At 38.6% G+C, this 21,524-nt stretch overlaps 1 protein-coding gene across 3 annotated transcripts in view; it reads right to left on the bottom strand.

Moving 5' to 3' along the window:
- The window catches only part of Trim37 (tripartite motif containing 37), a 166,084-nt gene that overhangs the window by 71,417 nt on the left and 73,143 nt on the right, over positions 1-21,524 (bottom strand). For all 3 annotated transcript variants that reach the window (XM_008842677.3, XM_029568086.1, XM_017800500.1), the window contains exons 13-18: positions 15,342-15,521; positions 13,650-13,764; positions 12,006-12,224; positions 10,569-10,705; positions 7,111-7,196; positions 5,435-5,629 (exon numbers count right to left, since the gene is read on the bottom strand). In XM_008842677.3, coding sequence (XP_008840899.1) covers positions 5,435-5,629; positions 7,111-7,196; positions 10,569-10,705; positions 12,006-12,224; positions 13,650-13,764; positions 15,342-15,521 — 932 coding nt within the window. The remainder of the gene's footprint in view (positions 1-5,434; positions 5,630-7,110; positions 7,197-10,568; positions 10,706-12,005; positions 12,225-13,649; positions 13,765-15,341; positions 15,522-21,524) is intronic.

Here is a 21,524-nt window from a genome sequence, read left to right as displayed (position 1 = left end):
TACTTTTTTTTTTTAAAAATCCCAAACCACACACTGCTGATGTTCCCATCTACAGCCCTCTCTACAGCCATCCTCATGAGTTGATTAAGGGATCCTTGCTCCTACAGAGAGAGAAAGACACCTTACCAAGAATCTATAAACAGACTCTCAATGTATTTGGATTCCAGAGAACGACAGGCACTATTCTCACTTTCCCAAGGAAGCTTACAAACCCTGATGATGCCAGATTCCGAGGGGACATCAGGAGCTACCGGTGGCAAAATATCCCCCACTCCCCAACCCCTACCAGTATAACAGCTATACTTTAACTAGATATGGCCCCCTTCCTCACTTATCCCACATCCTTAGAGTCCCAGAATCCTTCCCCAAAATCCCCCCTTCCCCCTGCTTCTCAGGTTGTATGAGGGACAGCCTGGCTACAGGTTCCTGCTGTGAAATCTTTCCTTTTCCTTTGAGCCCTGTAAGGGACATTGTTCTCTGCCTTGTGGTCCCTCACCATACTGCTGTCTTATCTGTCCATGGTGTTAATAACTATATCACTTTCTATACTTGCAGTTCTAATATATGAACCATGTTCTATCATGCTTCCATTCTTTCTATGTACACTATTCTGTTCTTTGCCAACCCAAATTCATCAGATATACCTAAAATATTCCCTTAAGACACTTGTACCTACCTCCTCATAAGTCAATTCATAGTATATAGACACTTCTGTTGTTAAATTTATACTATCATAGGAAAATAAAATATATGGACTACAAACAACTGAACTAAACTCAATGATCTTTATATAAAAATACTCAAAAGTATTTTATAACTAAAATCTTTGTTGCTCTTATTTCCCACTCCACATCTACAGGCACAGATACTGGGCCTGGGTTGTATAAGCAGGTAAGCTAAGCAAGCCAGTCGGCAGTGTTCCTCCATGGTCTCTGCTTCGATGCCTGTCTCCATGAGTTCCTGGGCTGATTTCCTCAGTGATGGATTGTGTGATGCAGGAATTGTAAGATAAAGTAAACCCTGTCCTTCTTAAGTTGGTTTTTGGCCAACTGTTTTACCATAGCAACAGAAACCAAGTAGAACACAACAAAAACAGGAAACTGTAAGGTACTATGTGGTCAGGGGAGCCTAACAATTTACCAACACAATGCTGAAGGTGAAAAGTCTTCCTGAATAGTTATAGGCCAGTTCTAAGGTTAATTAGAAGTGAGTTTCATCTGTAAGATTATTTTACATTGTTTTATTATGGCTTTGGGAAATGAGTCCTTCTCAGTTTCTCCTCCAGACTTCATTATCTGTCACTGCTACCACCCTCTTGTCACTAAGCTCATCAGTCCTCATTATTATATTCCCATTAGTTGAGAAGTCCTATAAGCCCCTAAATTCAAGTTTCAAATAGTACAACTGCTTTTATGAGTAAAAAAGTCTTATTTACATGAGCTAGATATGAGTGTTCCCTAGAGGTTAAGTACCAGTTAGAATTGTGTGTGTGTCTGTGTATATACTTAGAATTAAACCTGGAGCCTTGTGCATGCTAAGCATATACTCTACCACTAGATTACAACTCTTACCTTAGATCTTTTATTTTATGTGTTTCTGTGTGTGGTGAGCATGTGGGAGCTTGAGGCTGACATCAGGAGTCTTCCTTGATGGCTTCCACCCTCTATGTTGAGGCACGATCTTTCAGTTGAACTCAGCCCACTGATATGGCTAGTCTAGCTAGCCAGAGTGTAGCAGAGCTAGTTCTACCTTCTTCTTCAGACAGGCTGTCACAGTCACATGGGTTCTGGGGACCCAAACTTCAGTCCTCACAACTTGCTGCTTCACTGTCTAATGCTCTAACTGCTCAGCCATCTCCCTAGTTCCCAGAATTTTCTTTTTAAAAATATTTTTAATGATTTGAAAAATTTTTTAAGTATGTTATTATTTTGGGGGCTGGAGAGATGGCTCAATGGTTAAGAGCACTGACTGCTCTTGCAGAGAACCCGGGTTCGATTCCCAGCGCCCACATGGCAGCTACGAACCATCCTTAACTCCAGTTCCAGGGGAATCCGATGCCCTCTTCTGACCTCGGCAGCATTGCACGACACGGGTACACTCACATATACGCAGGCAATACACTCATACATATAAAATTAAAATAATAAAATATTTATTAAAAAATATGTTATTATTTTTATTTTATGTGTATAAGTGTATTTCTTACCAAGTGTGTAAGTGTACCTATGTCGTGCAGCATGTCCTTGGAGGTCAGAAGAAGGTGTCGGATCCCCTGGAACTGGAGTTAGGACAGTTGTTAACTGCCATGTGGGTACTGGGAATCGAACCTGGATCCTCTGCAAAAGCAGTCAGTGCTCTGAACCACTGAGCCATCTCTCTAGCTCCTTGAAAAATTCTTACAATGTATTTGGATCACATTCAGACACTCTCCCCCATCTTTTTTTTTTTTTTTTTTTTTTTTCTGGTCTTTTTGAGACAGGGTCTCCCTGTAGCCCCAGCTGGCCTGGAACTCGCTATGTAGATCAGGCTGGTCATGTGGGTGCTGGGAACCAAACCCAAACCCAGGTTCTCTGTAAGAATAGTCAGTGTTCTTAACCACTGAGCCAACTCTCTAGTTCTTTTTTTTTAAATTCCCAGAACTTTTTAAATGTCAAAAAAAAATTTGAAGATTTTATCCCAGGTCCACATATTTTTAAGCAAGACTGAGGATATGTATGTGTATATGTATCTATACATGTATATACATTATCAATTATCTGATACCATAAATTAAACCCTAGACCAGGCACCCTGATTAAACTTTCACTTATCATAGTTTTCTCAGTATTGTCCCCTTTCTACAATAAAGTTTGAATCAAACCACTCCAAACATGAAACAACAGCTCCCAACGCTCTACTATAAGTAAATTCCTCAGGCTAGCATGCAAACATCTTCCACAGAGTAGATAAACATGACTTCCTAATTCTATTTAACACTATATATCTTAAAAATCTGCTTCAGCTAGATTACCTGGTACTATTTATGATACTCCTTAGCGTAGTGAAGAACATGGACTTTTCACCACGTATAAAACATAATGGATGCACACTAATTTTATGTATTGAAAAAATGACTATTTAATGAACAAAAACAGACACCAAAGTCCAAGCAAGTCTTTTAATAAAAACATTTTTGGCTCTTCCTATAACATAAGGTTTTATTAACAGTCCCTCACAGATAGGTTATTTTCATTTAGCTTTGAAGATTGTTTTCTTGGTCTTTCTCTTTCCTAAAAGGCTCTATATTTAGCTCATCTTCATCACACTAAGTAAAAATACATTGACAGGATTATGTTCCTGGCTCTCTTCTTTGAAAAAATACTATTAAAATACTTCTATATTTTTATTCCTTTAACTTTTTTGTTTGTTTTGTCTTTTTGAGACAGGGTCTCCCTGTAGCCCCAGTTGTCCTGGAACTATATAGACCAGGCTGGCCTTGAACTCACAAAGATCCACCTGCCTTTGCCTCCCAAGTACTGGGATTAAAGGCGTGCACCACCATACCCAGCTAACATCACCTCCAGGAAAGCAGCTACATGTATTTCAGCAACCTGTATTCCAGCTACCTAGTAGGCCACTCTATATTCATAACCCACATGGCTCACTGAACTTAAGAAGTCTGAATTCAAGACTCACTTTCCTTTTACTACCTGCCCACTGACTCTCCATGTTATCATTACCCTCACTTTAGTCACCTGGATTTGAAACTCAGGTTACTTCTGTATCAATTTTACATAGAAAACTAAATATTCAAGGACAGGGATGTTGTTGTTTATATAGTCTGTATTCTCTCCAGTGACATCAAACATTTTCAAAAGCATGACTTTACCTATTGATTAAATCTATTAAAAGTTGTTTCTCTTAAGGTTAAGCCACTTTACACATGCCTATTACAGAATTATTACTTATCTGCTATACTAGGGCAATTATCATGTAAGTGAAACTTTATACAGAATGTACTTAGATCACAGATGAAAGGCAACTGTTCCGTAACCTAGATGAAGATAATCTTTCAAACTGAGGACCAAGACTTCCAAGAAGTACACTTTAAGAAGGAAGAGGAATTAAGTACACAGTACTTCTGTTTTCCACATCAAGGTTCTAAGAGTTTATTTTTTAAATGAGTTTGCTGCCTTGAGGTATTACCAAAATTCCCATCTGCATCACTGATTGGATACAATGTGATTGTTTAAGAAGCTAAGTGAAAGTTCAGTATGTTTTTTCAATATACTGTGAATGTTTTAGAAACATGCTTCCCCTGCTGCAGGGTTGGGGTGCTGGGACTACAACAAGGGCCTTGCACACACAAAGCAGACACACTACACTGAATTATATGAACAGCCCCTAAAATTGTTTTTTTTTTTTTTAAACTGTAGCATTTAATGGTAAATCCTTGTCTGTACTCTATTTCTGAGAGATTCAAAGAGCCTAGATTGGACTATACAAATCACCATCTTATTACAGAAATACAAATACAATTTTTCTTTAATAAATAACGTTGGCATAAAACAGTGCTGCCAATCAGTATATTTTTTCCAGTTTTATTGTTTATTTTTTTTTTCAAACAAGGTCTTACTATAGTCTCACTATGTAGCCCAGATTAACCTCAAAACTCACAACAATCCTCCTGTCTCAATCTCTCCAGTGATGGGATTATAACTAAGCGAGCTACACCCACAGCACTCCTAACCCCCCAGGCTTTTTACTGTTATTTCTCAAAAGAGTTATGTCAAAAACAAATTTAAAATGTCTTTAAGAAGGTTTTAGGCCTGGTGTGTATCTCAGTGGTATGGTAATGGCTTAGCAATTCTTTTTTTTTTTTGTCTTTTTGAGACAGGGTTTCCCTGTAGCCCCAGCTGGTTTGGAACGTGCTATGTAGACCAAGCTAGCCTTGAACTCACATAGATCCGCCTGTCTCTGCTTCCTGAGTGCTGGGATTAAAAGCATGCGCCACCATGCCCAGCTCTGGCTTAGCATTTATATTGTGCTTAACTGACAGTTTGATCCATATGAAGTTCAGTTGTCCTCTTTGTGTATGGAGTTAGGTTTTCAGTGTTGTCTTTTAAGGGGAACTATGTCTAAGGTGAACAAAAAAACAGCTTACTTATGACTCAATATTCATTTGATGAAAAATGCATACCCCTGCCACGCATACAAGGCTCTGGATCCAATCTCTAGGGCGCAGGTACATGTGTGTACACACACACACACACACACACACACACACACACACACACACACAGAGAAATTGATACATCATTTACATAACATACAATGAAAAATTACACTACTAGAGAAATGCACTGTATTCCAACACTCAGATGAAATACATGGTCAAGAGTTCTTTTAGAGAACCATGGGGTTGGGGTGTGTGTGATATAAATCATTATTTTACCTGTGGGCTGCAAGAGTGAAGCAGGTGGGCGAGGCTGTAGGCCCCACAAATTTTCCATACTGCTCCGGTCCTTAAGATCCAATAAATGTATTAAGATTAATGGATCAATGTCTAATAAACTACTGGTAGCGGCAGAGCATAAATGTGTTCTTCTTGACATTCTGCTACTGGCACCCACAAAGCTATGGCTACTACCTGCAAAAGAAATAGACACAGAAAACATTTTATGTATCTGCATACATGCATTATTTTTAAATCCTAGTTAATGCCTGAAAGCTGCCTACAAATTTGTCTCTTAGGAGATCAAGTTCATAATGAGAAGCACAAAGAAACCACACTATCAAGAGATGAACATTAGCATAGTGACTGAGCATGGACCTCATCACTAGTCAGTATCCGAGAGCAATCATCAACCCCCTTTAAAGCATCATAAATAAAAAGAAAACATATGTATATTTTGCTTTGTAATTCAGGTTGGCCTTGATCTCTCAATCCTGCCTTAGCTTTCCAAGAACTGGATTTAAACACTTAAAAATGTTTAAATCAAGATTCACAAACAGATCGAAATGAAACATGTAATACATAAGCAAACTCTGCCCATGAAAAACAGTGTGGTTAGAAAGGGGAGCGCACTGCAGTCAAGAACAAGACACTCCAGGATTCCAGCCTAGCTGTATCAATAATTACATATGTGACCAGGCAACTAAATCCAAGTTCTTCTAACTATAAGATTAGTTCTTTAAATATCCTTTCTAAGCCCCAAATCCAATAAGGTTACTTAAATCATACTATAACCAAGGCTTAATGAAAATAAGATTCATATACCAGCAAACAGTATATGAACAATATGAGCTTTGAAGTCAGACAAACTTGAAGGTCCAATTACTCAATATTTGCTAAACTGAAAACAGGGTAAGTTGCTTAATTTATCTATGCAACAGTTTCTAAAAAGTAGATTTGGTCAGGTATGGTGGTCTATGCCTATAATTCCACCACTCAGGGAGCAGGACAGAATTGAGAATTCAAGGTTAGCCTGGTAGGTATAGTGAGAGCCAGTCTCAAGAAACAGAACAAAGGCCTGTCATGATGGCACATGCCTTTAATCCCAGCACTTGGGAGTGTCTCTGTGAGTTCAAGGTCAGCCTGGTCTACATAGTGAGTTCCAGGACAAAAGGGGCTACAGGGAGACCCTGTCTCAAAAAGACAAGAAAAAAGAGAAAGAGCGGGAGGGAGGGAGGGAGGGAGGGAGGAAGGAAGGAAGGAAGGAAGGAAGAGAAAGGGAATAGAAGCTGGGTATGGTAGCGCACGCCTTCAATTCTAGGAGGTAGGAGGCAGAGACAAGTGGATTTCTGTGAGTTTGAGACCCAGTCAGGTCTACATAGTGAGTTCCAGGCCAGCAAGGAGTATATAGTGAAACCCTGTCTCAAAATAAAATAAAGAAATTAAAGACATTATTACAAACTACTTCAGAGAATTTTGTAAATAAGGTATACAAAAAAGTGCTTCTTAAAATGCCTGACATGTAAGAATGTTTTGCAAATGTTAGCTCTTATTAATTTAAATATAATTAGTACTACTTTAATACCACAAACCATTTACATCAGTGGCTACTCTCTACTAAAACATGACAGTCAGAAGATGAAAAAGAGGACAGTGGCTGGGCCTGGCCTCTGTACCTGGAGGTCCTGCAGCAGCTGCATCTTCCATGAGCTCTCCCTCTCCCAGCTCCATGTTGTTATATTCTACATCATTCTCTCCAGACCTGAGAATAAAAGAACTCATCAAGCTCCAAGTAACATAATCCTCACAGAGAAAATACAACTAATACCTGTATTTGTAGGCTAGTATGATGGCTCAACCTGAGTTTCATCCCCAGGACCCACATAGTAGGAGAGAACTGATTCTCTCAAGTCGTCCTCTTGACCTCCACATGTACACTGAGGTGTGTGTGTGCACATACATATATGTACATATACACACACTAAATAAATGTAACGAAAAAAGCAAAAATCTGTATTTGTCACCCTTTGATGAATTTTATAATAGTGCATAGCTTTTTCTTGTAAAGACAGACTGGTTGTTTTGTTGTTGTATGTATGAGTATATTGTCGCCATGTGTGTAAGTGTACCCATGTCACAATGCCAAGTTCAGGAGAAGGTGTTAGATCCCCTGGAACTGGAGTTAATGGACAGTTTGTTAGCTCTCATGTAGGTACTGGGACTCAAACCCTGGGTCCTCTACAAGAGTGGTCAGTGCTTTTAACTGCTGAGCCATCTCTCCAGCCCCAACAGACTGTTTCTAAATACAACTGTTCTAGCTTGCTTTTCTACTGCTGTGATAAACACCATGACCAAAAGCAACTGGGGAAGGAAAGGGTTTATTTCATCTTACACATCTGGATCACAGTTCATCTGAGGGAAGTCAAGGCAGGAACTCAGGGCAGGAATGTGGAGGCAGGAACTGAAGCACAGAGCACCGAGGAATGATGCTTACTTACTTGCTCCCTTGGGTATGCTCCGACTGCTTCCTTATACAACCCAGGAATACTTTCCCAGTGGTGGCACCAGTCACAGTGGGCTGGGCCCTCCCACATCACTCAACAATCACAAAAATACCTCATAGACATGCTGACAGGTCAGTCCATCAGAGGAAATTTCCCAAATAAATGAAGTTCCCTCCTCCCGGGTGTGTCAGGTTGACAACTAAAGCCAACCATGACAACTATGAGAACTTAGAATCCTATCAGTGGTATTAACATTCAAACGCCTTTTTAAAAACATCAAGTTGACAAGATTTAATTTTTACATTAGAAAATCTGAAAAAACAGTAAACAGAAGAGATTGTGGATTTATAAAGAATTGGCACCAGGGCTAGGAATGTAGTACAGTTAGTATACTGCCTGCCTAGTATTTACGAGACCCTGGGTTTTAATGTTTAGGGGGAAAAAAAGGCTAGTGCAAGGACACATGCCTGGAAACCCACTATGTAGGAGGTACAGGCAGGAGGATGAGGATTTCAAAGACATCCTCAGCTCTATATTGAGTTCCAGGCCAACCAAAACTACCTGAGACCCTATCTCAATCACTACTGCCAACCCCCCTCCCCCTCACAAAAAAGTCCTTAGCTACTACATATGACAAAAATAGTTTCAGAAAACAGGATGCTGCTTCCTATTGGTTCTTACAAAGTGTCTTACTCTAAAATATCACTTTATTTTAAACTACAAAGTAATATCTGGAGCCGTACTAGTTAGTTTTATATAGTTAAAGGAATCTTAAGAATAGCTCCTAGTTTGACAGTGTAAGGGATTCTGCAGACCTACTATCAAGTGAAACTAGTGAACAATATTTGTTTTGTTTTGTTCTTGTTTTTGGTCATTTGAGACAGGGTCTCCCTGTAGCTCCACTGGCCTGGAACTCGCTATGTAGACCAGGCTGGCCTCAAACTCATAGAGATCTGCCTGCCTCTGCCTCCCAAGTGCTAGGATGAAAAGCACGTGCCACTGTGCCTGGCAGTCAACAATATTTTTAAAAAGCCATTTTAAGATTCTGGAAATGGTCCTGGGGGGGTGGGTAGAAAGAAATGTCTCCTCAAAAAAAAAATTATAATTGGTAGTGAGTAGGCGTAATTTGTCTCTTTCCCTCTTAACTCGGCCCAACAAAATTCCAGACTACTAGAGGCAAGAATACAATGCCTTCCCACTTGCTGCAGGTTCCAAGATGAAGCTATATTTACAGAAAAAGAGTAAAATATCAGCACTTCTTATTCTGTCCCCAAATACCTACAGCTAATGCCCAGGGCCTGGTATGTGTGGCCGGAAAGAGCTGCTCTCTATGTCTGGATCTGCATGTAGAAGCAGTTGTATTTGGGTGCAGCATCCTGAGAATGTTCAGGTCCAAATAACTCTTGCCACACTTCATTCCTAAGTCAGAGGTCCCAGGGCTGACAGGCAAGCTAAGTACCTTTCTCCGAACACCCAGTTAGCACAGTTTCTAAAGCAGGTGAGAGAAGCCTACCTTTGCCCCCAGTCTAGCTTTTGAGCTCAGAGTTTTTTCCCCCCTAAGGAGAAAAGTAGTCTATAAAACAGAGTATCAAAGAAACAACAGCCAGCTTAGCCTATTCAGCAAGCCCCACATTTGGGCCAGCAAGATGGCTCAGCCAGGTAAAAACACTTGATTTGATCCCTGGATCTCATGGTGGAAGGACAGAATAGACTTCAACCAGTTGTCCTACGGGGGCTGAAGGGATGGTTCAGTAGTTAAGAGGACTGGCTGCTCTTGCAGAGGACCATGTTTAGTTCTCAGCACCCACACAGCAGCAAACAACCATCCATAATTTCAGTTCCAGGGGATCCAACACCCTTTTCTGGCCTCAACAGACACTGAATGCATGTGGTGAACTAACATACATACACACAAAATACTCATACAAATCAAAGAAAAAAAATTTTTAAAGTTGTCCTCTGACCTCCATGTGTCTATATTACACACATACACACACACACACACACACACACACACACACACACACACACACAAATAAATAAATAAGTAAATAAATAAATCTTGCTGGGTATAGTGGCACATGTCTTTTAATCTCAGAGCACTCAGGAGACAGAGACCAGTGGATAGCTTTGAGTTTGAGGCTAGCCTGGTCTACATAATGAGGTCCAGGCTGTCAAGGTTACATAGTGAGAATGGCATAAAACAAAAAAAATTAAAACTTAAAATATATTTTATTATTTTCATTTTATGTGTATGAGTGTATTGCCTGCAAGACATAAGTGCACCCATGTTGTGCAATGTCTGTAGCAGTCCGAAAAGAACAACAGAGCCACTGGAAATGGAATTAAGGACAGTTGTTAGCCACCATATGGGTGCTAGGAACTGAACCTGGGTCCTCTGCAAGACCAGCCAGTGCCCTTAACTGCTGAGCCATCTCTCTAGCCCCCAAATTAAAACTTTAAAAATAAATAAACAAAACCTCTTAGCTTAGAAGGCCAAGTTCCTTCTAAGTCATATAAAAGATATCTAGAAAAAAACTGCTGAATATTCCTACATGTAAGCTTAAACTGATGTTTCTGTAATTATCACAATAGATGCTTTAGAATGATACTCCATGTGGGACACTCACATAGTTTCTTCATCAATATCATTTTCTTCTGTGTTACTTGTTGCGGTGGAGCTAGCAGAGGAACTGCTGCCATCCAGATGATTTACTTCATCTTCACCAATAAGATCCAGATCCAGCTCTCCATCTGAAAGCTCCTGCTACAGCAAGGCAAAGACAAAATTTCTTTTCTTTCCTTTTCTTTTTTGGATTTTTAAATCAGTAGTGCAGGCTGGTCTTGAACTCATGGCTACTCTCCTACCTGAGTGCTGGGATTATGAACATGCACCACCACACCTGACTAAAAACAAGATGTTTATTCCAAATGCTTCTACTCAGATAATCATCCCATCTAAGACATAAAACAAGCATCAAAGCACAATGCAAATGACCAGAGTTCTATTCTGTTCTCTGGTCCTATGCCTATACTGGTGAGTGCTAGAGAAAGATCACACAACTACTCTGACCATTATTGATATATAGCTACCCATGTCAGCTGGGTCCTCAATGCAACTGGAAATAATTCATATATTCCACATTAGCTTCCAGTAATACCCTAAGGCAGGCACAGTGGTGTATACCTGTGATTTCAGCATGTGGAAAGTAAGGCAGGAACATCAAGAGTTCAAGGTCATTTTTAAGTTATATAATGATATGTTCTTATAGCTCAAAGCCAACCTGGGTTACAAAAACAAATCAATCTATCACATAAATCCAACCTAATCTTTATCATCCTCCAGGTCATTAAACAACCCTGATACCCATTTGCACAGAATGCCTCATTAAGCATAAACTTCAGCAATTTTCAGTTGCCTTATCTAAAAAAAAAAAAAAAAAAAGATTCCTTTGACTCAGTCTATCACAGCATAACTGCTTCATTCTGAGCCCTATTCTCTCACTTTATCTGATCAATGAGTGCATTAACCTTACTATCTCCAGTCTCTTTCCCCCAATGGTTTCCTCATTTAAACATAAAACTGACGTCTCCCATGTCAAAAGTGAAAACTACAGAAAATCTTGCTTCTCTGTACCCCTAATCCTAACTAAAAATCAAACAAAAACAGAAAACCACTTTGCGAATTCTTATTCTGGCTATTACTTGGTTTGGCAAAACCCAGCAATATCCCGAATCATGTATCATCTTACCAACACAGACTATAATGAAGTACCGACCAGAGAGAGTGAATGAAAAGATAACGCATTTTTAAAAACTACAATTTACACAGTTTCATGTGTAGAGTGTGTATGTTTCAGAATAGTCGTCTATAATAAACTAACTTAAAATTGTGAAATGTTTTGACTCATCAATTTGATTTATAAACATTAATATTTTCAGAAGAACATGCAAAAATCAATAATGAAAATCAATGGACAAGGTTTTTAGGACACTGCTTCCCCTTATATTATACGTTGGAAACCATGATCCTACCATTTCTATTATCAATCTAAATTTATTATTACATGATAGTCTTCGTGCTGAATCTTCTCCTCCTCATCTTCCTCTTCTTTGGCCTCTCTTACAGAGGCTGCAGTAGAACCCCCTTCCAGAAGCATATCACAGCATGACCCAGCCTTCTTAGCTTGTGTCTCAGGAGTATCATCATTTTGGGGGCTAAGATGATTATCTGGTGGTGACAAATCTCTTGATTTCTGAGTTCGAGACAGCTCAATGGTCAGTCTCTTTTAAAACAAGAACAGTACAAATGAACATTGTGTAAGCACTACTTCAGTGGCAGACTAAAAAATGCTGAAAGTGAATCTATATGTGCCTGAAACTTTATGCTTTTTCATTTATTTATTTTGATTTTATGTATATGAGTGTTTTGCCTTCAAGTATGTAAGTGTACCATGTATGTGCAATGCCCTCAGAGGCCAGAAGAGAGGGTAAGATCCCCTGAAACTGGAGTTATGGAGGTTTAAGTGGTTGCTGGTAAATGAACCCAGATCCTTCGGAAGAGCAGTCAATGTTCTAAACCACTGAGCCATCTTTCCAGCCCCTTCTAACTATTTTTTAAATTATTTTTTTAATTCACTTTGTCTCGTATCTTTTGTTTATGAAAAATATCTACAACAAAGATAAACTGCCCCTTTCATATTCAGTCCATGTTACATAAATAATTCACAAACTAGACAGAAAAAACAAGCAGGGTTTTGTTCTGTTTTGTTTGATGGTGCTAGGGATAGAATCCAGGACTCTAAGCATATGTGGCACGGAGCTACACATCCAGCCCTGGCAGCTTTAAATTGTACATTTGATACGAAAATCTCTAAATGTATACATTCATTCATGTTTTTGTCCTTCATCTATTAACCACTTTCAACAATCCAAATCTCTTATCCAATCCAAAGATCACAAGCAGGGGCTGGTGAAGTATCCCAGCAGCTAAGGGGCCTTTGCCACCAAGCCCAAGGACCTGAGTTCAATCCCTGGGACTATCACAGTAAGAGAGCCATCTTCTACAAGCTGTCCTCTGACCCCCATACGTGCAACATGGTACACATGCACCCATACCCACAAATGTGCACATGCATACACAAACATAAAATAAATAAATGTAAAAAAGTTTCAAATTCTACATGGAAGAAAAAATTCCTCACATAATTTCATCATTATAAAATTAAAATCCATTAAAGAATCTATTGTATACTCATTCAACAGTAACAAGTGTTCAAACAAAAATGTGGTAAATTTCAATTATTCTATTTTTGAATCCTTTAAATCTAAGACAGCTTATGGAAAACAATTACCTTAGTCATTGAAGGAAACAGCATTTATCTCAAATTAGAGGACCACTGTACAACCCAACTTTTACACGATAATAGAAATATTCTGTATCTGTAATGTCTAATATAAGCACTTGAAATGTGGTTATTGCAACCAAGGAACAGTATCTTTACTTTTAATTAAATTAAGCTAACACAGCTAAATGTGGCTAGTAGCTACTAAAATAGATAATGCAACACCTAGGGGTTCCATGGGTAGGGAGTATAACGAGATTTTACTACAAAATAAAGAACAGTAATAAATATCCAAAATCAAATCCAAAAAGTAGCAGGCCAAAAGGACAATATGATTTACTAAACCAGAAATAGATATTAACTTACCTCTTTAAGATTATTTATTTGTTGAATATAACTAGTCTGTGCGGTTTCCAACTGAGTAATATACCAATGCTGGTCTCGGCATTTTTGAAAAAAAGTTGGTGAGCGTACCTGAAACCTTAAAGAATAGTTCCACATCAAAAATAATCCAAATGGTGAAATCTGTAAAGTCTTTCAATTTTATAGTTCCAGCTTATTTGATTAAGAAAGTTCAAATGAACTCAGAGCTTCTGATATTCACTATTTGCATGTATACTCATAAATCATGACATAAAGTTCTAAAACATCAGCTTTGTCTAAAGTCACATTTGCATATCAAGATTAAAGTGCCAAGTTAACCCACCAACCCATATATATTACAGAACTCTCTCTCTGTCCTTGCTTTATTGAGGCAGGGTCTCCCTGTAGCCCAAGCTAACTTGAAACTCACTATGTGAACCAAGCTGGCCTTGATCTCCAGAGATCCACCTGCCTCTGTCTCCCAAGTGCTGGAATTAAAAGTGTGTAGGCAACACAACTGGCTCATTCCCCTATTTTAACATGCTAATGTTAAAAATAGAAAGATGTCCTATAAAATTAAGCATGCAGAATCAGTCATTGAAATAATATACTATCATATGGAAAAAACAAAACAAAACAAAACAAAAAAACCACTTGATTCCTCACTATTAAGTTTCTTCAGTATTCAAATTCAGGTTACACCTTCTATGCACAGGCTGAAGGCAATTTAATGTAGTACTCTTAGCACAGCTGCATGTTGACTGTGATTCCTCTCATGAACTCAAGTGTGGAATTCTCCAGTGTGGCTTAAGGTCAGCAATGGAAAAGTTTCAAATTTTGGAACATTTCAGATTTGGAATTAGGTATCCTCAACCTATATTACTTTCCACTATTCTGGGGTATTGGTAGTAGACAAGGTCTCATGTAATCCAAGCTAGCCTCAAACTTGATATGTAGCCTAGCCTAGACTTGTCTTAAATTCCTGATCTTTTTTTTTCTTTTTTCTTAAATTATTTTTATTGTGGTTTTTTGTTTTGGTTTGGTTTTTTTTTTTTTTTTTTTTTTTTTTTTTTTTGAGATGTAGCCCCAGCTGTCCTGGATTCACCATGTAGACAGGCTGGCTCTCGAACTCACAGAGATTGATGAACTTACAGAAATCCACCTGCCTCTGGCTCCCAAGTGCTGGGATTAAAGACATGCACTACCACGCCTGGTTTTTTATTGTATTTATATGCGTGTATTGCCTGCATGTAGGTAAGTGCTCACAGGGGACAGAAGACGCTGTCGGATCCCCTGGAATTGGAGTTACAGACAGTTGTTAGTTGCCATGTGGGTGCTGGGACTCGAACCCAGGTCTTCTGCAAGAACAGTCAGTGTTCTTAACCACTGAGCCATCTCTCCAGCCCCTTAAACTCCTGATTTTACAGGTTCCTGATCCTCCTGGTTCCACCTCTGAAGTGCTGGAACTACAGGTATGAAGCATCACACCTGGCAATACTTTTCTTTTCAATGGCATTAATAACCAGATGGCAAACAATTTTTTTGACTTTTATTAGTTACCTAACTATACGGGACTCTTGAAATGGAAGTTATAATTAGTTCACACTAACATTCATCTTTGTTAAATGAACGAATTTTGAAATAAAGTTGATGACATTCCTCACAATATAAGTCATATCAAATATTTCAAACTACCTTAAAATCACGGTATCGTTTTGTCGGTTCAGGTATCCTTCATTTGCAAGTAAGTCCAAACGGAAAAATCTATTATAGCCCCAGCACTCTCCAACTTCAAAGTCTGATGCAAATTCTCGAATGATATTTTTGGTAGGATCATTGCAGGACTGATGAACCATTTCTACACGATATTCATATCTAAAAGGAAGAGAGGCACCATTAATATAATTAGTAAAGTTAAAAGATACACCCATGTAAACATTTAGCCCACTATTATTAAGTAATCACATGAGAAGAAACTTATTCCAGCTAAAAACTTCTTTTAGAAATTGTATCACTTGCAAAAACAGCAGTATTTCAACAAAACACTGGCTACGTCTTGTATTCTTCATAAAAATGTTTGCAAAACCCAGATGTGGTAGTGGATGTCTGAAATCACACTTGGGAGGCAAAGAGGATGCCTGAATTTGAGGGTAGCCTGTCTCAAAAAACAAACAAACAGAAACAAACAAGCAAACAACCAGATCTAGAGAAAAAGCACAGCAGGTAAAGTACTTGCATCCCAAATATAAGGATCCGAGTTTGATCACCATAACTCATGTAAAAATGCACTGGGGAGGTGGATATAGGAGGATCCAAGGGGCTTGCTGGCTGCCTAGTCTAGCCTAATTGGTGAACTCCAGGCCAATGAAAGACCCTAACTACTCAAAGGAGGTGGAAAGTGTTCCTAAGGATGACACTGAGGCTGTCCTCTGGGCTCCACATGCACATACACACACACAAAAAATAAACAAATACAGAGACAGATGAGATGGCCCATTGGGTAAATGTACTTGTAGCCAAGCCCTGAAACCTGAGCTTGAGCCCCAGAAACCAGAGGAAAGACTTTTACAGGTGCATCATGGCATATACACACAAATAAAAATGCAAAAATATTAAAAAAAATAAAAACACAAGATGTGGTGGCACACACCTTTAATCCCAGGACTCAGGAGGCAGAAGCAAGAGGACCTCTGTGAGTTCAAGGCCAATTTGGTCTATATAGTGAGTTTCAGTCCAGCCAGGGCTACATAATGAGAACCTATCTTAAAAAGAATAAATAAATTAGGCTTTTAAATATTACTTTGAGCCAGGCATGGTGGCATATGCCTTTAATCCCAGCACTCGGGAGGCAGAGGCAGGCGGATCTCTCTGAGTTGGAGGCCAGCCTGGTCTACATACCAAGTTCCAGGTCAGCTGTGTCCAGACCAGATGTGGCTACAGGGAGACCATATCTCAAAAAGACTTAAATAAATAAATAAATAAATATGATGTGGGGGGCTGAAGAGATGGCTCAGTGGTTAAGAGCACTGGTTGTTCTTACAGAGAACCTGAGTTTGGTTCCCAGCACCCACATGGCAGTAATAACTGTCCTTAACTCCAGTTCTAGGGGATCTGACATCCGTGGGCATTGCATGACATGGGTGCACTTACATACATGTATGCAATACGCTCATATACATAATAATAATAATAAAAAATAAAGCTTGGTGTGGCAGCATATGCCTTTTACCCCGGCATTTAGGACGCAGGAGCAGGCAGATCTCTGTGAGTTCAAGGCCAGCCTGATCTACATAGTGAGTTCCAGGCCAGCTGGGGCTACAGGAAGACCCTGCCTCGAAAAGACCAAAAAATAAATAGAATATTTTAAATATGACTTTGAAGTTATGACAGATAATGAAAAATGAAACTTTTGTAATAAATACAGTTACTACTTCAAGTTATACAGTATTCCAACCACAATATTAAATAGTTTAAATTTGAATGTCACAACTTAAATGTCCCCTTTTATCAACCTGAAAATCAGTAAATTCAAGAGAACTATGAACTTCTCTAGGGAAAATTCTACTCTTAGAAAAAATTCTCAGGCAGGATGGTCCACATCTGTAATCTCAAGGAGGTAGAAGCAGGAGCATCAACAGTTCAAGGTCATCCTTGACCATACCAAGTTCAACACCAGTCTAGGATATATGCCTCCCTGTCTCAAAAAAGCAGAGGAAAAAAAGGCGGTATGTATATTTGATTCTCTTCCCTCAAACAAAAGTTACTCAGTAAACATTATAGAAACCAAATCACAAGATGTCATTTGTGTAGAAATTTTCACTTAAATAGTACATACAAATATATGCTAACACACACCTTGGTAAAAATATTTAGCTATAATAAAATTATGAAGTCTCCAAAGAGCCCCAGCTGATAGACAAATCTATCAGACAGTTATCTAGTTTGCTATACAATGATTTCAGTTTAGGGTTTTTGGTTTGAGGGATACTGTTTTGTGCTGGGATTAAAGGTGTGCACCACCACACCTAGAATTCTATGTTTCAGCAGTTAAACTTCTAAACCTTGAATCCCATTCTCAATGTCTCTTCAACATTTAATGAAAGTGTATTCAGAACCTTCTATGCTTCCTGAATTGTTAAGTGAAGTAACAAACTACACTGATCAGAATAGAAGACTGACATGAAGGTATTTAATGTCCAACACAAATTCCAACCTTTTTCAAATATAGTATCATGAACATGTTATCAATAATAAGGTACTAATATTTGTAAGACAATGTGAGCTTCAAATTCCTGAAATAGGGGCTTGGGAGCATAATGAAGTAGAAGCACTCTAAGACTTGAGCTCAGTTTCTAGCTCCAAAATAAAAAAATGGAATAAATTCCTGGCATCTGATGGTCAGTGATAAAAGCATCAAACTGAAGATTTCAATATATATATAGACAAAAAAAATTAAAGACAGAAATAAAAATTCCCTTAGAATTTAGAATCTGGAATTGAAATTGAAATTTCTCAAATGTAACACAGGAAACAAGCAAGAAGTAACAGGCAGATCAGGAAACATACTGAATAAGAGAGTTAACCAAGGGTCTAAGGTTATTTGTAGTAACAAGGCCAGAAGTAAAATTCTGTGATCACTGAACTTCAAGATTTATTCAGCCCAAGATCAACTTCCTTCATGTCAAAAGGGCTGACTTCTGGGGCTCAAAGAGAAAAGTTTAACAATTTTTTAGCCCAAATATAAGATTAATTATTGAACTAGGCCACTGTATTTCCATCTTTGAAATGAGACAACAGAACTTTTAATTCCCAGGTTCTCAGTGAAGGCAAAATATGAAATATATAAAGCATAGTGCCTGACACAAGGAAGAAATACTGTGTGCATGGGTGCATGTGTAGTACTGAGAACTGAAGCCAGGGATTCAAGCATACTAAACAAGCGCTGTGCCACTGAGCTAGATCCTTCGCCAGAAACATCAGCCTTTGAACATTCATTAGCTCTTTTGAACACAGGCCAGAACCCATTCCATTCTATAAACAATGTTCAGTTTGATTCTTCAGGGGTGGTGAGGATATTCTTCATCAAGCCTAGTCAATGCAGGCACTTCTTTACACACACACACGTGTGTGTGTGTGTGCACGTGTGTGTGTGTGTGTGTGTGCGCACGCGTATGTGTTTTACCTGCACGTAAGTGTAACCATGTGTGCAATTCCTGCAAAGGCCAGAAGAGGGCATTAGATCCCCTGGAACTGGAGTTATGGATGGCTGTTAGCCACCATCAGAGTGCCGGGAAATGAACCAGGTCCTCTGCAAGAGCAGTCACTGCTCTTAACCATTGAGCCATCTCTTCAGACCTAATGGCAGCATTTCTTGTGTTTGTGTGTGTCTATCCACAGCACACGTATATTAAGTTAGGGAAAAACTTGAAGGGATTGGTTCTCTTTCCACATGTGGGTCCTATAAGTAGCAAGTGCCTTTACCCACTGAGTTACCTTGTCAACCTAATGCCAATATTTCTTAAAGTGTAAGCTTTATATCCATAGGTGAAAGTGCCTATGTTCCACTCAAAGTCCATAAACTGAAAAACATATTAATATCATTTGCCTTTCTCACTGTAACATTTGCACTAATGGTACAAAAGCTATAGTAGGTAAAATATACTAGCAGTTATTATCCACAGTCATATACTTTCAGATGAAGTAATGCCAGTGTTTCTCAAGATGCCTTTAATAGTAAAAGTTATTACTGTTAAACTTCAATTCTTAGGTGTTACAAAGTGGAAATTACTAAAAAGTAATGCATGGGTCTCCATGGGGATTAAATGACACAGGTGCAAAACACTCATACATATAAAAATAAAGTAACATGCAATGGCTGTTACACAGAAATCACCTGGCTCAACTAAGCTGAATACTAGAAGAGACACTTCTTTGCATAAAATATTAAACCGAACAACTGACAAATAATGGTTACTGAATTATGGATATATACTGTCAATATTCTGTCAATGAGAACACATATGCTTTTGAAATTATATATATACACTTTTGCAAAAATATGCCATTATGAGTTTTATAACTTTCCAAGCCGGGCACAGTAGCATGCATCTGTAATTCCAGATGAGCTCAAGAGTTTGAGATGAGTCATAGCAATGTGACATGACTCTGTTTCAAAAAACAAAGCAAAACAAAAAAAACAATGCACTATACATCTTCAAGGCTTTCCTGATAAAAATGGTAACATTAATGTGATTACCTGATAGCAAATAATCAAATGATCCAATGTGCCAGTAGCTATTCAATAGATCATTATTTTCCAATAATCAATTTATGTTATAACATTATTAAAGGGTAAAAGATTAATGAAAATACAAGCAGATTAAGGCAGTTTTAAATATTTTTATTTAACAGCTTTATTGAAACATTCCTGAAGCATGTTAATTATACAATTTGCTAAGTTCTGACATCACCCACAATTAACACAGAAAATATAATCTGTTGTTCCTGCCATGCTGCATACTCCAGGCTAGCTGGACAGTAAATTTCCAGGATCCCTACCTCCCATTTCACCATGGGAGTGCTGGAATTACAGATACATACTACTATACCTGCTTTGGGGTAGTTTTGGTTGCTTTTTTTGAGACGGGGTCTCCCTGTAGCCCCAGCTGGCCTGGAACTCACTATGTAGACCAGGCTGGCCTTGAACTCAGAGATCTGCCTGCCTCTGGGATTAAAGGCATACACCACCATGCCTGGCTTGGAGTTTTTAATGTGGGTTTTTCGGGGACAGAACTCAGTTTGTCAGGCTTGCACAAGAATTTACCTGCTGAGCCATCTCACTGGCCACCAAAATACTTAAGAATCTCTTCCTCTTTGATTCAGTTATTAAATGTGCTTACCTAGAGTTCAAGTATTTTGGCATTTTCGAAGTATCTATAATTAGTATCTAAATTAAGTCTACTTTGATGAAAAACGTACTTTGAATCATTTTGAGTTCATTAAAACAAGTTTTTTATGGCCCTGAACATGATCTATCTTGGCAAAGGTGTGGTCTTAATGCTAATTAGTACCCTGCTCTTGATGGATTAATTCTCTATAAATGTCAGTTGGGTTGATGAATGCTTGTGTTAGTTACTTTTACAATCATTATGACCAAAATACTTGACAGGACTTAAAAGGAGTAAAATTAATTTTTATTTTTGATCTTTTTGAGACAGAGTCTCCCTGTATCCCCAGCTGGCCTGGAACTCACATGTAGACCATGCTGGCCTTGAACTCACAGAGATTCGCATGCCTCTGCCTCTGCTTCCCAAGTGCTGGGATTATAGGCATGAACCACCATGCACAGCTATGAGTAAAATTAATTTTGGTTCATGTTCAGTCCATGATCACTTGGCCCATGTGCTTGGGAAAAACATCATGACAGTAGGAATGTGTGCAGAGGCTGTTCTTCACTTCTTGGTAAAGATAAAGCAGACTTTTTCAACATACAGACCCTTTCAACATAATTAAACTCAGCTTTGGCTCTTATCTTACTTCTACCATGCATTACTTCTGCATAGAAACCAACATCCATCCATCCATCATCCATCCATCCATCCAACCATCCATCCATCCATCCATCATTTTTGTTAAAATCAATTTTCTTGAGGCTGGACAGATGGCTCATTAGTTAATTTTTAAAAATTTACTCAAATTTCCCTTTTTGGTATTCTTCCTTCTCATTTGAATTGAGGTATCCAATTGCATTGGTCCTTTCTAAAGGAAGTATGTGCTCTAACATTTCCTACAGTCTGGGTGTGAAAAAACAATGTCTGAAAACACATATATTTCACTTTACTCTTTTTTATTTACCACATGTATTTCCCTGGCTAGCTT

Source organism: Nannospalax galili, unplaced genomic scaffold, assembly GCF_000622305.1.
Source record: "Nannospalax galili isolate Female #2095 unplaced genomic scaffold, S.galili_v1.0 scaffold879, whole genome shotgun sequence".
Lineage (NCBI taxonomy): Eukaryota > Metazoa > Chordata > Mammalia > Rodentia > Spalacidae > Nannospalax > Nannospalax galili.
The sequence above is the reverse complement of the archived record's forward strand: the minus strand, read 5'-3'. Positions and strand labels throughout refer to the sequence as shown.